The sequence below is a fragment of the Etheostoma spectabile genome, chromosome 7 (assembly GCF_008692095.1).
Source record: "Etheostoma spectabile isolate EspeVRDwgs_2016 chromosome 7, UIUC_Espe_1.0, whole genome shotgun sequence".
Classification (NCBI taxonomy): Eukaryota; Metazoa; Chordata; class Actinopteri; order Perciformes; family Percidae; genus Etheostoma; species Etheostoma spectabile.
The window spans coordinates 10728186-10739531 of NC_045739.1; the positions used below are offsets into that span (position 1 = coordinate 10728186).

At 43.8% G+C, this 11346-nt stretch overlaps 1 protein-coding gene across 12 annotated transcripts in view; it reads right to left on the bottom strand.

The window, feature by feature from the left end:
• Positions 1-11346, bottom strand: part of wnk3 (WNK lysine deficient protein kinase 3) — a 43371-nt gene that overhangs the window by 3944 nt on the left and 28081 nt on the right. For 2 of the 12 annotated variants that reach the window (XR_004332889.1, XM_032522207.1), the window contains exons 8-19: positions 10980-11292; positions 10746-10864; positions 10446-10646; positions 6559-9858; positions 6217-6260; positions 4827-4962; positions 4616-4732; positions 4419-4520; positions 4269-4317; positions 3986-4147; positions 1877-3906; positions 1443-1689 (exon numbers count right to left, since the gene is read on the bottom strand). Coding sequence is in view for 11 of the 12 variants with exons in the window: in XM_032522207.1 (XP_032378098.1) it covers positions 1443-1689; positions 1877-3906; positions 3986-4147; positions 4269-4317; positions 4419-4520; positions 4616-4732; positions 4827-4962; positions 6217-6260; positions 6559-9858; positions 10446-10646; positions 10746-10864; positions 10980-11292 (6820 nt within the window). In the remaining variant the exon portion in view is untranslated. The remainder of the gene's footprint in view (positions 1-1442; positions 1690-1876; positions 3907-3985; positions 4148-4268; positions 4318-4418; positions 4521-4615; positions 4733-4826; positions 4963-6216; positions 6261-6558; positions 9859-10445; positions 10647-10745; positions 10865-10979; positions 11293-11346) is intronic. The other 10 variants (XM_032522208.1, XM_032522214.1, XM_032522215.1 and 7 more) reach the window with 10 other exon arrangements.

Consider the following 11346-nt stretch of genomic DNA (forward strand, 5'->3'; position numbering starts at 1 on the left):
GCATGTCTATGTGTAAACATGTGTTGAGGTCTGTGGCAGTCATAGTTTTCTAAATTATAAACAGCAAACTGAAGAATAAATGCAAGTTATGGATGTTAAAATTCATGAGAAATGTGGGTGTGTGGGAAAGGGGGGTAAATGTTTTTTCAATAAAAACAAAATGACTGTAAGTCATTCAAATTAAACAAAAAACACATTGTGAAATGGCAGATGAATGTTTACAACAGTATACCCCACCCACCCACACATCCACTCTTTCATTCTCACCATATTCCCACTAACATACCAGACAACAAAGCCCAATATCACATTTGAGATCTGTGCTCAGATCCACAGTGTTATTGTTCTGTTTGTTTGATATTTGGGATTACTGCATTAGCAATGTGAGTACATGGATAAACACTGCATAATTTAGGACCAACATATAAATATGCAGCCTGATAAAGTTGTTACTTACAGATAACGATCCATTATTAGTCACTTGTGTAGAACATAACATACATGCTCATGCAGGTGAACTTGTAGCAAAGGATCTAAGGTACTGCTACACTTAAACATATAAACACAAACACATGCAAGATGGCTGAAATACTTTAACAGTGTAATAAATCTCAGACGTGTATGTAAAGCCTACCCATGTACAACTGACCCTGATAGTAACTTGTAAACCCTGGGTAATATGCACAATATATCCTAGAAGTTATGACTTTCATCATAATCTGAATATTTTATACAAATAATGCCAGTAATCTTCATAAATCCATCTACTACAACTTCAGTATATAGTAGAGTCTCATGGAGCAATTCTATTCTGTAGGAGCTGACACAGAAAGTGTACACATATTCTGAACTGATTATATATAATATCAGTTTAGCAATTTAGCATCTATCTTATCTGTGTTATAACGTCATGATACAGTCTACACTGAGCCAGTAGGTGGAGGTGATGGTTGCTGCTGGCTTTTGGACTTGGGGCAAAGAAAAGTGTGGGGGGGATGAAGTGATATGTCTTGTCCCCACAGCTGGCTTTTACACCAGAGCTCATCTTTCCTGGGATGGGCATCTGATGCCAACCTCTTCCTAATCTTCCACCCTCTACTCTCATCTGTTCTCGCCCCAGGGTGAGTAACCCATGCAAAAGGAAAGATTGCCAAAAAAAATTAAATTAAGTAAAAAGAAATTCAGAATAGAAACAAAGAAAACACAACAATAATGTATGTAGTGATATCAACACTAACATTACATGGAGACTAACAGGATTATTTAGCTGTAAACATTAACATCCTTTAATATTAACATTATTATTTCGTTATTAATTCCTGATGGTTAAGAACGTTATTTTACTATGTTAAAACTAGTATTAGATATTAGATTTAAGTCCATGCCCCAACATCCCATTCTCTCTCTCTCGCTCTCTCTCTCGCTCCCTAAGAGGACGCTACCTTGCTGGACTCTGGGCTTCTTGAACAAGCTGGCGGAGTGGCGCAGTTTGCACGCCCAGTTTTTGAATTTGCGAGTCCAGGATTTCTTGCTAACAGGATTTCTGATACTAGGACATGTCAGGTTTAGGCCAAAATATCCACCTCCTGCATTGTGCTTCTGCTGTCCATGCCGGAGGGGGATCGGGTGCTGATTGGGGGGCCACAATGCGTCTCCAGTGGTACTGGTATCAGAATGTGGGGGTACAGCCTAGGACAGTTAAGACAATTAAGAGTGGCTGCATGTAGTTGAGACGTTCAAAAAGGAGAGACATTCAAAGATTTGATCACAACAAATATCACAGACAGCTTTACACAGCAATACACGGAAATATATAATAACAGTAAAACAATGTAAATTCAGTACAGTGAAAGAAGAATTTGGGGTTTTCACTCACAACAATGGTTGGTTCTCCTGGTACAGGTGGACGCTGGGGACCAGCAGAATCATCGTCATTGGGAAGCAGGAGAGAGGTAGGCGGGGTGGACGTGGACGTGGCAGAGGTGGAGGGGAGAGATGGGCCAGGCTGTTGTTCCACCGGGCCCATCTCCACAAAGCTGGGCACTTCTGAGGAAGCTTTCTCTCCTCTGCCATCCCTCTCTGGGTCAGGAGAGGTTGAGGAGGAACGGGAAGAGGTGGAGGAGGAAGAGGAGGATGAGGAGTGAGGGGAAGTATCTGAGGAGGAGGCAGGTGGGATGAAAGACAAGTGGTGGAGTGACTGTGGTTCAGATGACTCATCTCCTCCTGCTGATGTGGAGGCAATTGATGTAGGACCAGATGTTCCACCTGTCAGCCCTGCCCCGCTGCTGTACTCCTGATACAACAAGTTCCTCAACTTTTCATCCAATGTCTTTATGCGGTTGTCTACAAATTCAATTTTGGGGGGGCCTTCACTGTCTGACTCGGCCACAGAGGAAGGCTGAGCAGGGGATGGTGTCATTGTGAGGGGGAGAGCGGGTACGGGGCCTTCAGCGATGCCTAGCTGGAGAGGCGGCAGAGAGGAGTCAGAGGAAGGTTGAAAAGGGGTAGAGTAGCTGCATGTGTCCTCTGTGAAACTTGTCTCTCCTGTGGACACCTCTGACATCTGTAAAGAAGACTGCTTCTGCAGCAGAAACTGCTGCTGTTTTTTGGGTGTGTCCATGGCTTTAACCACGTCTTGCTGCTGCTCAGTATGTTGCAGCTGTTTCTGTGACTGTGTATGTTGTTGTGGCAGCTCAGCAGGGATTTGGGTTTGTTGTGGAATCTGCTGTTGCAGTACAGCGCTAACATTTAGCTGTGCCTGTTGTTGAAGAAACTGTTGACTATTTGACAGGGACAGCATTTGGCTTTGATCTGGATTTAAAGCTACAGCACCCATACACAGCTGAGGTTGCTGATGCTGTAGCTGCTGTTGCTGTAAGTGTATTGTCTGTTTTAGGTTTAACTGTTGGTGATCACTGTGGGCCTGCTGCTGAGGCACTGCAGCAGCTTGGGGTGCCATAACATGCTGTGGTAACTGTTGTAACTGAGGCTGTTGCAGCAACTGCGGGGTATACTGTGGTGTTTGCTGTTGAAGAAGGGGTTGTTGGGTCTGTTGTACAGGCATTGAAGGCAGAAATTGCTGGAGAGGCACAGACTGTTGTAACAACTCTGTATGACCCGAAAGAGGCACAACCTGCACGTCAGTCAGCTGTTGTTGAAGTGGTATTTGTTGCTGCATTAGTTGCTGATGTTGTAACTGCTGAAGAGACTGTTGCAGTGCTTGTTCCTGTTGCAGCTGAATTTTTTCTTGGTACACTTGATGTTGCTGTGGCGTTGTCTGCTGCATCTGCTGTACCTGTTGTTCAAGCTGTATTGCCTGTAGCTGTGGCTGTTGTTGTGTCTGTTGTGGGGCTGGCTTGGCCACCTGAGTGAGTGTCTGCTGCTCCAGGTCAAGTTGGCTTACCACAGAAGAGGTCACTGCAGCAGCCGGAGGGCAATGAATAGAGGTTAAAGACTGGTCCAATGCAGGCATATTTAACCTTGGAGCAGTCATTGTATCCCCTATACTTTGACCAACATTGTAGCAACCACTGCTTCCAGGAGAAGTGAGAACATCATGGAGAATGGAGGTGGGTGTGGAAGACACAACAATAGGAGCAGTAGACAAGATGGGGAGGGTAGCAACAACAGGTATTGCTATGGATGAGGGAACACTGGACATTTGGTCAACAGAAGCTGAAGTGAGGACTGGCAGATAAAGACCACTTGAAGCAGTGACAGGGGCAGAGGCTTCAAGAGTGGAGGCTGGTGCAGAGATGCTTTCAGAGGCAGTTGTGTGAGGAGCTAGAGCAGTGGTGGCTGAGGGGGTGGAGATTGATGCGGAGGTGGCAGAAAGGGTGTGGCAGAGGGGAGAAGCCACTCCAGTTAAGGACTCCAGACTCTGTGATCCTTCACTTTCTACAGCTGAAGAGAGTAACACATGTTTAGTTTCTGTAATGCTGCCAAGTCAATTATATTAATAAGGCACAGCATTAAAATTTACATTGGTAGAGCTCACCTCTCACTGTTGCAGACTGAGGTATCCTCATCTCTGTAGTAGGCGGGGGCGTGCCTGCTCCCTGACCGGATAGAGAGTCTCTATGGCGGATGGTCTGGTTGATAAAGAAGCGCCAGCGTCCCACTGGGGAGGAATGGGGCACTGAGTCTACTGAAAATCATAAAGATATGTTATTAATATTAATTATAAGTAAAGCTATAGAACGTATAGCATTTTCTCATTATGTAGTTCTGTGTTTTGGTGACTTAGAAACAATATATGTATTACTCACTTGAAGAACTAGTGGGAGTGCTCACATGCAACTGGTCAGTTGATCCAGTCTAATAAAGAAATAAAAATTCAAATTCATCATTATCCAATCAAAAATAGAAAAAATAAGAGAGGAGATAAGGTGATAGATGAAATATGAGAATCAACATACTTGTGAATGTGTTTGAAGAATTTCATGAGCTTTCTTAACTATGGCTCTAAGCTGTTCAACAAATTTCTCTTTCTCCACATCAAGGACAAAGTCCTCCTCCACCTATAAACAAAATGCAACCAAACAGTAATTATTAAGACATTAATAGGTTACTTTCTACAAGCAATGCATATAATGGAAATACATGAGCAGTCTACCATGTAATCTGCTATGTCCTCTGGTGCATCCCCTTCAATGTCAAATTTAAATGTCACCATCTTGTTGGTATGGGTTTCCAACTGGCATTCCACCATATTGTCCCCACTGCCTGACACCTAATAGGAGAAGACAAATTAACATTTGATATTAACATACATTGGTACACATGAATTTAGCAATATAGGGGGTTATTTTTTGCAGTTGTTTCACCTGGAGCATACTCAGTTGAAACTGATGTGAAACTTTCTCAGGCCTCTGGCAGGAAGCTCGTCTCTGAGTCTTTAACTTCTCAAACTTCTCATTGGCCAAGAGCTGAAGAGTTTCTTCTCCATTAGCTGGAACAGACCTGTGGATTTTAAGACAGTAGGGTTGTTACACATCATGATGCAAATGACAGGTTCCAGAGCAAGACAATGACCACATACTGTAACTGCATTGTCTGTCTAAAAATGTGTATATGTGATACATATATATTCACTAACAATATGCTGTACATTTGAGTATTTTACAAAACAACACAAAGACATGAATCTAAGGTCTAAGAGATCGTTGACCACTATGTGGATATGGTCGATACAGGCAAGCAATGGGCCTCTTGCAAGATCCACTTGTTTGATCCACTCAAACAGATTCAATCTTTTGTGACAAATGATAATTTCTGGCATTCACCAATATTCTACAACGTATGAACAAACTTCAAGAGTGGTCTAGACCTGGCGTGCGAGTTCTGTACAGGTCTGCCTTTCTCCACAGGGCAAAAAAAACTAATTTGACCTGCAATCATGAATTTTGGAGGTATACAGACATTAATAAAATGCATAAAATATATAACCCTAATGCAAATTAAATATTCTCTTCACCATATTATAATTCTCTTTGCTTGCCAATTTACTAAGATATTCTTTTTTAAATTATATGATTTTTTTAGCCATATTTCAGCAATAAACCCTCTTTATTTCATTTAAAGTGAAGCGCTGCTCTGATAACACGTCACTGAGAGCTGTACTATTACATAATATGTTTTAATTGGTTGGTTTTGGGTCCTCTAAAACTACTATACTAACACTACAAAATGTGTTTGCCGACTTTCAACTACAGGACTTGAAGCTCCGTGGTGTGAAATACTTCTTTTTACTATATTTACATTTATATGGTAAATTTTTATTTTTTTGAATAAAACCGGCAGCCTTATATGACAATTATAGGTAGAGGATTAGGCAAACTTTACAAATTTTACAAACATGCATCTCCTAATGAACAGGTGGCATTCATCAGGCTGGAATAAGTGACTTTCAACAAGGTTCTCCAGTAAAGACAGTTTTGTGAGTCTGACTTGGAACTTGTTTGCGTAAGCCTCACAGATAAAAATAAGAGGTTTAACATAAGCATACAAAAATGTTTTGTCATGAGGCCCAATGTGTTAACACTTTGAGAAGTACAATTACACTTAACATCTACATGTTTTGCCTTGTTAAGCTGCTAAAATACCCTAATATCAGTACTCATATAGTTTTTATATATAGATGAACATACTGAATGTTTGGACATGCAACAACAATTACTGGTAAACAGAGCCAGACTGTAATGATATCAGACATACCCTGACAATGAATGATGTTCTGTACTTGACAGGTACGGACCATCCTGTAGAGCAACATGAATACAGACACAAAGGAGTAAACAGGTACAAAGAAACAATTACACCAAAAAACATTAACAATGTCAGATGCAAGTAAAGCTATAATGTAACAATGGATTTACATTTAATAACAAGTGTATTGTTCTATGAATATACTGATGTTTTATGAATTGGTTTCATTCAAAAAGGCAAAGTCAAAGTGTTTTTAAATGTTAGATAGCAGTACTCTCAATCATTCTGTCAGTATGTCAGCAAAGTCAAATTATTTCTTAATTAATAAAGCAAACGTTCATTCTTCTGTACCTGAACAATGCCCAGCAGGGAAAGGTCACAGTCTGGCAGCGAGGCTTGGGGCAGTTTGGGGGCATTAGATTCAAGCAATTGTAGAGTAGGGACAGGCGGAGGGGAGGAGGGTATAAAGTCGGCCTGCCTTGGTAAGGTTACCTGGGCCTCTGGCGGAGATGTAGGCAGCTCTGGCACAGGGGCAACAGGATGACGGGATGGTAGGATTGGGAGAAATGGTAGTGATGTTGGGGGACATGAGGTATGAGAAGGGCAGAGGGGCATTTGTTGTGCAGGAAAAACAGCATGGGGTTGAACAGGCTGTTCAGCAGTAGGTGTCTCAGTTTGTGTCTCAGTATGAGAATGAGGTTGTGTCTGTGTATGCATTTGGGAGTGTGTTTGGACCTGAAAGCTGGTTTGTGCGTGAGCTGGCAGCATCTGCTTGGCTTGGTGCTGCGGAGACGGAGGGGCGCCTGCCACTAGGTGACTATAGAGGGGCAGAGTCCTGTTCTGGGACTGAGGCTCTGCAACATTACTGGGGTCTATCTTTGCAGAAGGATGGATCACCAGATGCGAAGCAGGTGGGCACTGTGAGGGCCGCTGACTCTCATTGAGGGCTATCACAGCCTGCTTTATAGAAAGTGGTTGCTGGATAGGACTTGGGATGGGCTGTGCCGATAACTGGGCCTGCAGAGAAGGTGGAGCTAGTGGTTGCTGCGATTGAGAAAGTTGTAGCTGTTGCTGGTATTGCACTGCAGATTGAGGCATAGGAGGCTGGGAGATAGACTGAATAACTGAAGGGTCGGCAGTGCCTCCTAGGGGCTTCTGCTGGGCCTGAACTGGATGTAGTGTTGTTTGGCCTGGAACATAGGCTGGCCCAGTCTGCTGCACAGGATGAGGAGTGGCAACAAAGTTTGCAGAGTCAACTGTAGAACTGAGACTTTCTGTTGTAGTTTCACCACTTCCAGCAGAGCTAGGAGACAGAACAGTCTGCTGATATTGCAGTACTGGCTCTTGTTGCTGCTGCTGTTGTGTAATATGAGTTATATCCTGTTGTACAGATGGCATGGCTTGGTGGGTAGGCTGAGGGACATACTGCGAGGGAAAAAGGCCAGCAGTGGTCTGAGCATACATCTGACAAGGTGGCTGGCCTGGAGTATGTTGCTGGAGCTGGGGATGCATGAGCCCTGGCATTTGTGCATTTTGCTGAACAAGAGTCTCATGTTGGATCTGACTTGGGATTGAGCTAATTGCAGCTGGAGGCTGGACAGTAGCTAGGCTTTGTTGGCCCATCATCTGAATGTCCACAGTTGGGCCTTGACTATGTTGTGCCTGGGACTGACCAACTGTCAGGTGCAGAGGCTGAGTCTGAATTAATGGCTGAGCAGTTACCTGGCTCTGTGTAAGAGTGGCAGGTCCTGGGTAACTAGTTTTCAAAGGAATTTGCTGGGTCTGCAAGATGTGGGGATGTCCATGGATCACAGTCGCAGGAGGAGTTCCTGGGGCCTCAATCACAGCCTGAGCAGCTTGGACTGGGACCTGGTTCTGGGGATGAGCCTCACTTTGTTCTTGCTGTGTCCGGACAGGGATGTGTGTAGTCTGAACGGCCATGGGGACCTGTGCCTGTGAGACAATTTGAGTTTGGTGCTGAATCACCTCATTGCCGGGTGGAGCGCCAACCGGGATAATAGGTTCCATCACAGAGCTGTGATGCTGCGTCTGGGCAACAAATGCTTGCTGCTGCTGGATCAATGCTGTCTGCTGCTTTTGCTCCATCGCTTGCTGCTGTGTGAGAGTGGTATGAGGTGTGAACTGAGTGGTGTTTACTTTTGGGGTACACACATGCTGTATATCAGTTGGTTGCTGCTGAATCTGCTGCTCACTGTTACTTTGTGGAATAGGGACAGCCTCTTGCTTCTCAGTTTGCTGAAGTTGAATGATGGCTCCTTGCTGCTGCTGCTCTTGAATTTGTTGCTGTATTAGAGCTTGTTGCTGAAATCTCTCTGCTTGTTGTTGTTGTAACAGGAATTGTTGCTGACGCTGTTGCTCGAACTGTTGTTGCAACAGAGCTTGCTGCTGCTGCTCTATCTGCTGTTTGAGTTGTACTTGTTGCTGCTCATGTTGCTGTTGCTTTAGCTGAGCTTTCTGCTGTAGCTGATGGTGTTGTAAAATAGCCTGCTGTTGCAGATGCTGTTGTATCAGTGCTTGTTGCTGTTGTTGTTCTATTTGTCGTAGTAAGGCTTGCTGCTGCAATTGTTCCTTTTGCTGTTGTGTCTGCTGGGGTTGCTGCTGCAATACAATTTGTTGATGGTGTTGTCCACTTTGCTGAAGCTTCTCTGGTTCGTTTTGCATTCCAATTTGTTGATATAACTGACTCTGCTGCTGTTGATGTAAAGGAGGCTGTTGTTGCTCTAACTGATGTTGTAAAAGGGCTTGTTGTTGTTGCTGTTGTTGTTGTTGTACAAGACCTTGCTGTTGCTGCTGCTCTTGTTGCTGTTGAATAAGAGCTTGCTGCTGTTGTTGATCCAACAATTGCTTGTGCATAAGTGCTTGCTGCTGCTCTAGTTGATGTTGTTGTAGTTGGGCCTGTTGTTGTTGCTGCTGTTGAAGCAGTGCTTTTTGTTGGTGCTGATCAAGCTGTTGCTGGACGTACGTATGATGTTGTTCAATCAGTTGTTGCTGTTGTAAAAGAGTTTGCTGAACCTGTTGTTGCAGATGTGGTTGTATCATGGTCTGCTCATGAGGATCCCCTGTTGGTTGCTGTTTGTAAGTCTGAGGTTGCTCCCCTGGCTGTGGTAATGACATAGCACACTGCTCCATACCTGGTTGTGTTGGTAATACTTGCTGCTGAGGAGTTGTGTGGACAGGATGAACATGCTGCTGTACATAGATCTGCTGCTGAGGCTCATGTTGATGTTTCTGGACAGCAATAGCTGAAAGACTCTGTGGATGATGTTCCGTTGGTGGCTTAGTGGCACAAACTGGTTGTTCGAGCTGAGTGACCTGGGCCTCCATTTGCTGCTGCGACTGCCGATCCATCCCTATCTGTTGTTGTTGGACGATAGTCTGCTGAGGGATCATGACAGGCTGTGTTTGCTGGGGTGCTGGCTGGGGAATGATGTCAGTGAGCTGCATGGAAATGGCAGGGGGTTGGGTCTCCTGAGCGAGGGGCACAATGCTCCCCTCTAGTCCAGCAGGATCCCTGACTGACATAGATGTAGTGCGAACATTAATGGGTGCTTGTAGTGAAACAGGGGGTATGTATGACTGTGAGGGGGCCAATGACCCATGGGGAGTGGCATCTGATGGGAAGGTTTGTGACTACTCAGTGATAATGACAGAATGATGATTTGTGTTGAAAGAAGAGGAAAAAGAAAGTGGAAAAATGTGGTAAGAATAAGCGCAGGCAAGGAGCATCAATTATCAACACAATTAATTTTATACAACAGGGTTTTCCACAGTGTTTTAAAGTGGAGGTGGGCTGCCTTACCTGAAATACAGACCGCACAGCTACATTTATAAAAAATAAACACAATACAATACACTTTAATGAATTAAAACATTAACCTTTAGGTAAAAAGAGCAGAAGCCCTATTTCACATGGCAAGGCTATACAGTATATTTAATTAGAAAGGCTATTAGACCATTACATCTTACCATCTGCACTAAAAATCTCCTGGGGAAAACCCTGTACAGCACACAGTCTAATGGTCAATTGCAGAAGATTATGAGGAGGATTTAGGATTGGGTAAATAGTTATTTAAGGTAAAAGAACCCAACATGTGATAGAGTAGTGGAACTGTAGCTTTACTTACATTAATGCAATCAAACAATAATGTTAAATGTTGTAGCCACCGTGTAAATATGGCTTTCATTTTAATACTAATTAGTGTCATCACCATTTTCACCTGAAAATATTGTTGATGGAGACTTGGTGATACCTGTGTAACCATGGTAATGGGCTGAAGAAATGTCTGACCAACAGATCCCCCTCCACTTTGGCCTATGGACATGCTGGACATACTAAAACTATGACCAATTGGCGCATTTGGAACACTTCCACTCTCACCAATTGGGAGCATTTGATGATGAACCAATGTGCCAGTGCTCTGTAATGCAAGAAGAACAGTTAATGAACAATGTGATTTATCAATACAATGGTTTTATTAATCAGTCTGGTGTGATTAAAAAACAACGATTAGACATACAGATGCTATAGGGGGGAGAGCAGTCTGGGAGTGGGTGTACGATTGCCCTTGCTGAGAGTACGCCTGACTCTGTCCACTTGCATAGGATTCACAGCTGGCAGACCCAATGCTCTCACCTTCTGAATTAAAGACAATTTTTAAAAGGAGAAGGAATGTAAAAACAAATTAACTCATTGCGTACCTCTTTAATAAACTATTGGCCTATGAAGTACATCATGAAGGTGTATATTCTACCTGGCAAACTAAGGTTTGTCCCACTGAAAATGTGTTGCTGTCGGACATGCTGGTCAACCTCAGGCGGCTCCTCAGACTCATGCCCTCCGCCTCCTGTCTGTCCAGCTGCCCCTGGCCCCAGTGAGGATGGGCAGGATGGATGAGATAAGGTGCAGGAGGTGAGAGTGGAGTCTCTTCTTTCTTCAAAGCCTTGCTGCTGCTGGAGAAGCTGCTGCTGTCGACGCTCCCGTGACTTTTTGATCAGATTTACTCGGTCCCGGATGGATTTTCCCACCACCTTGGCATCACTCTCATGGAAGAATCCTGACTTTACCTGAGAGAGAGAAAGAAAGAAAGAGAGAGAGAGAGAGAGAGAGAGAGAGAGAGA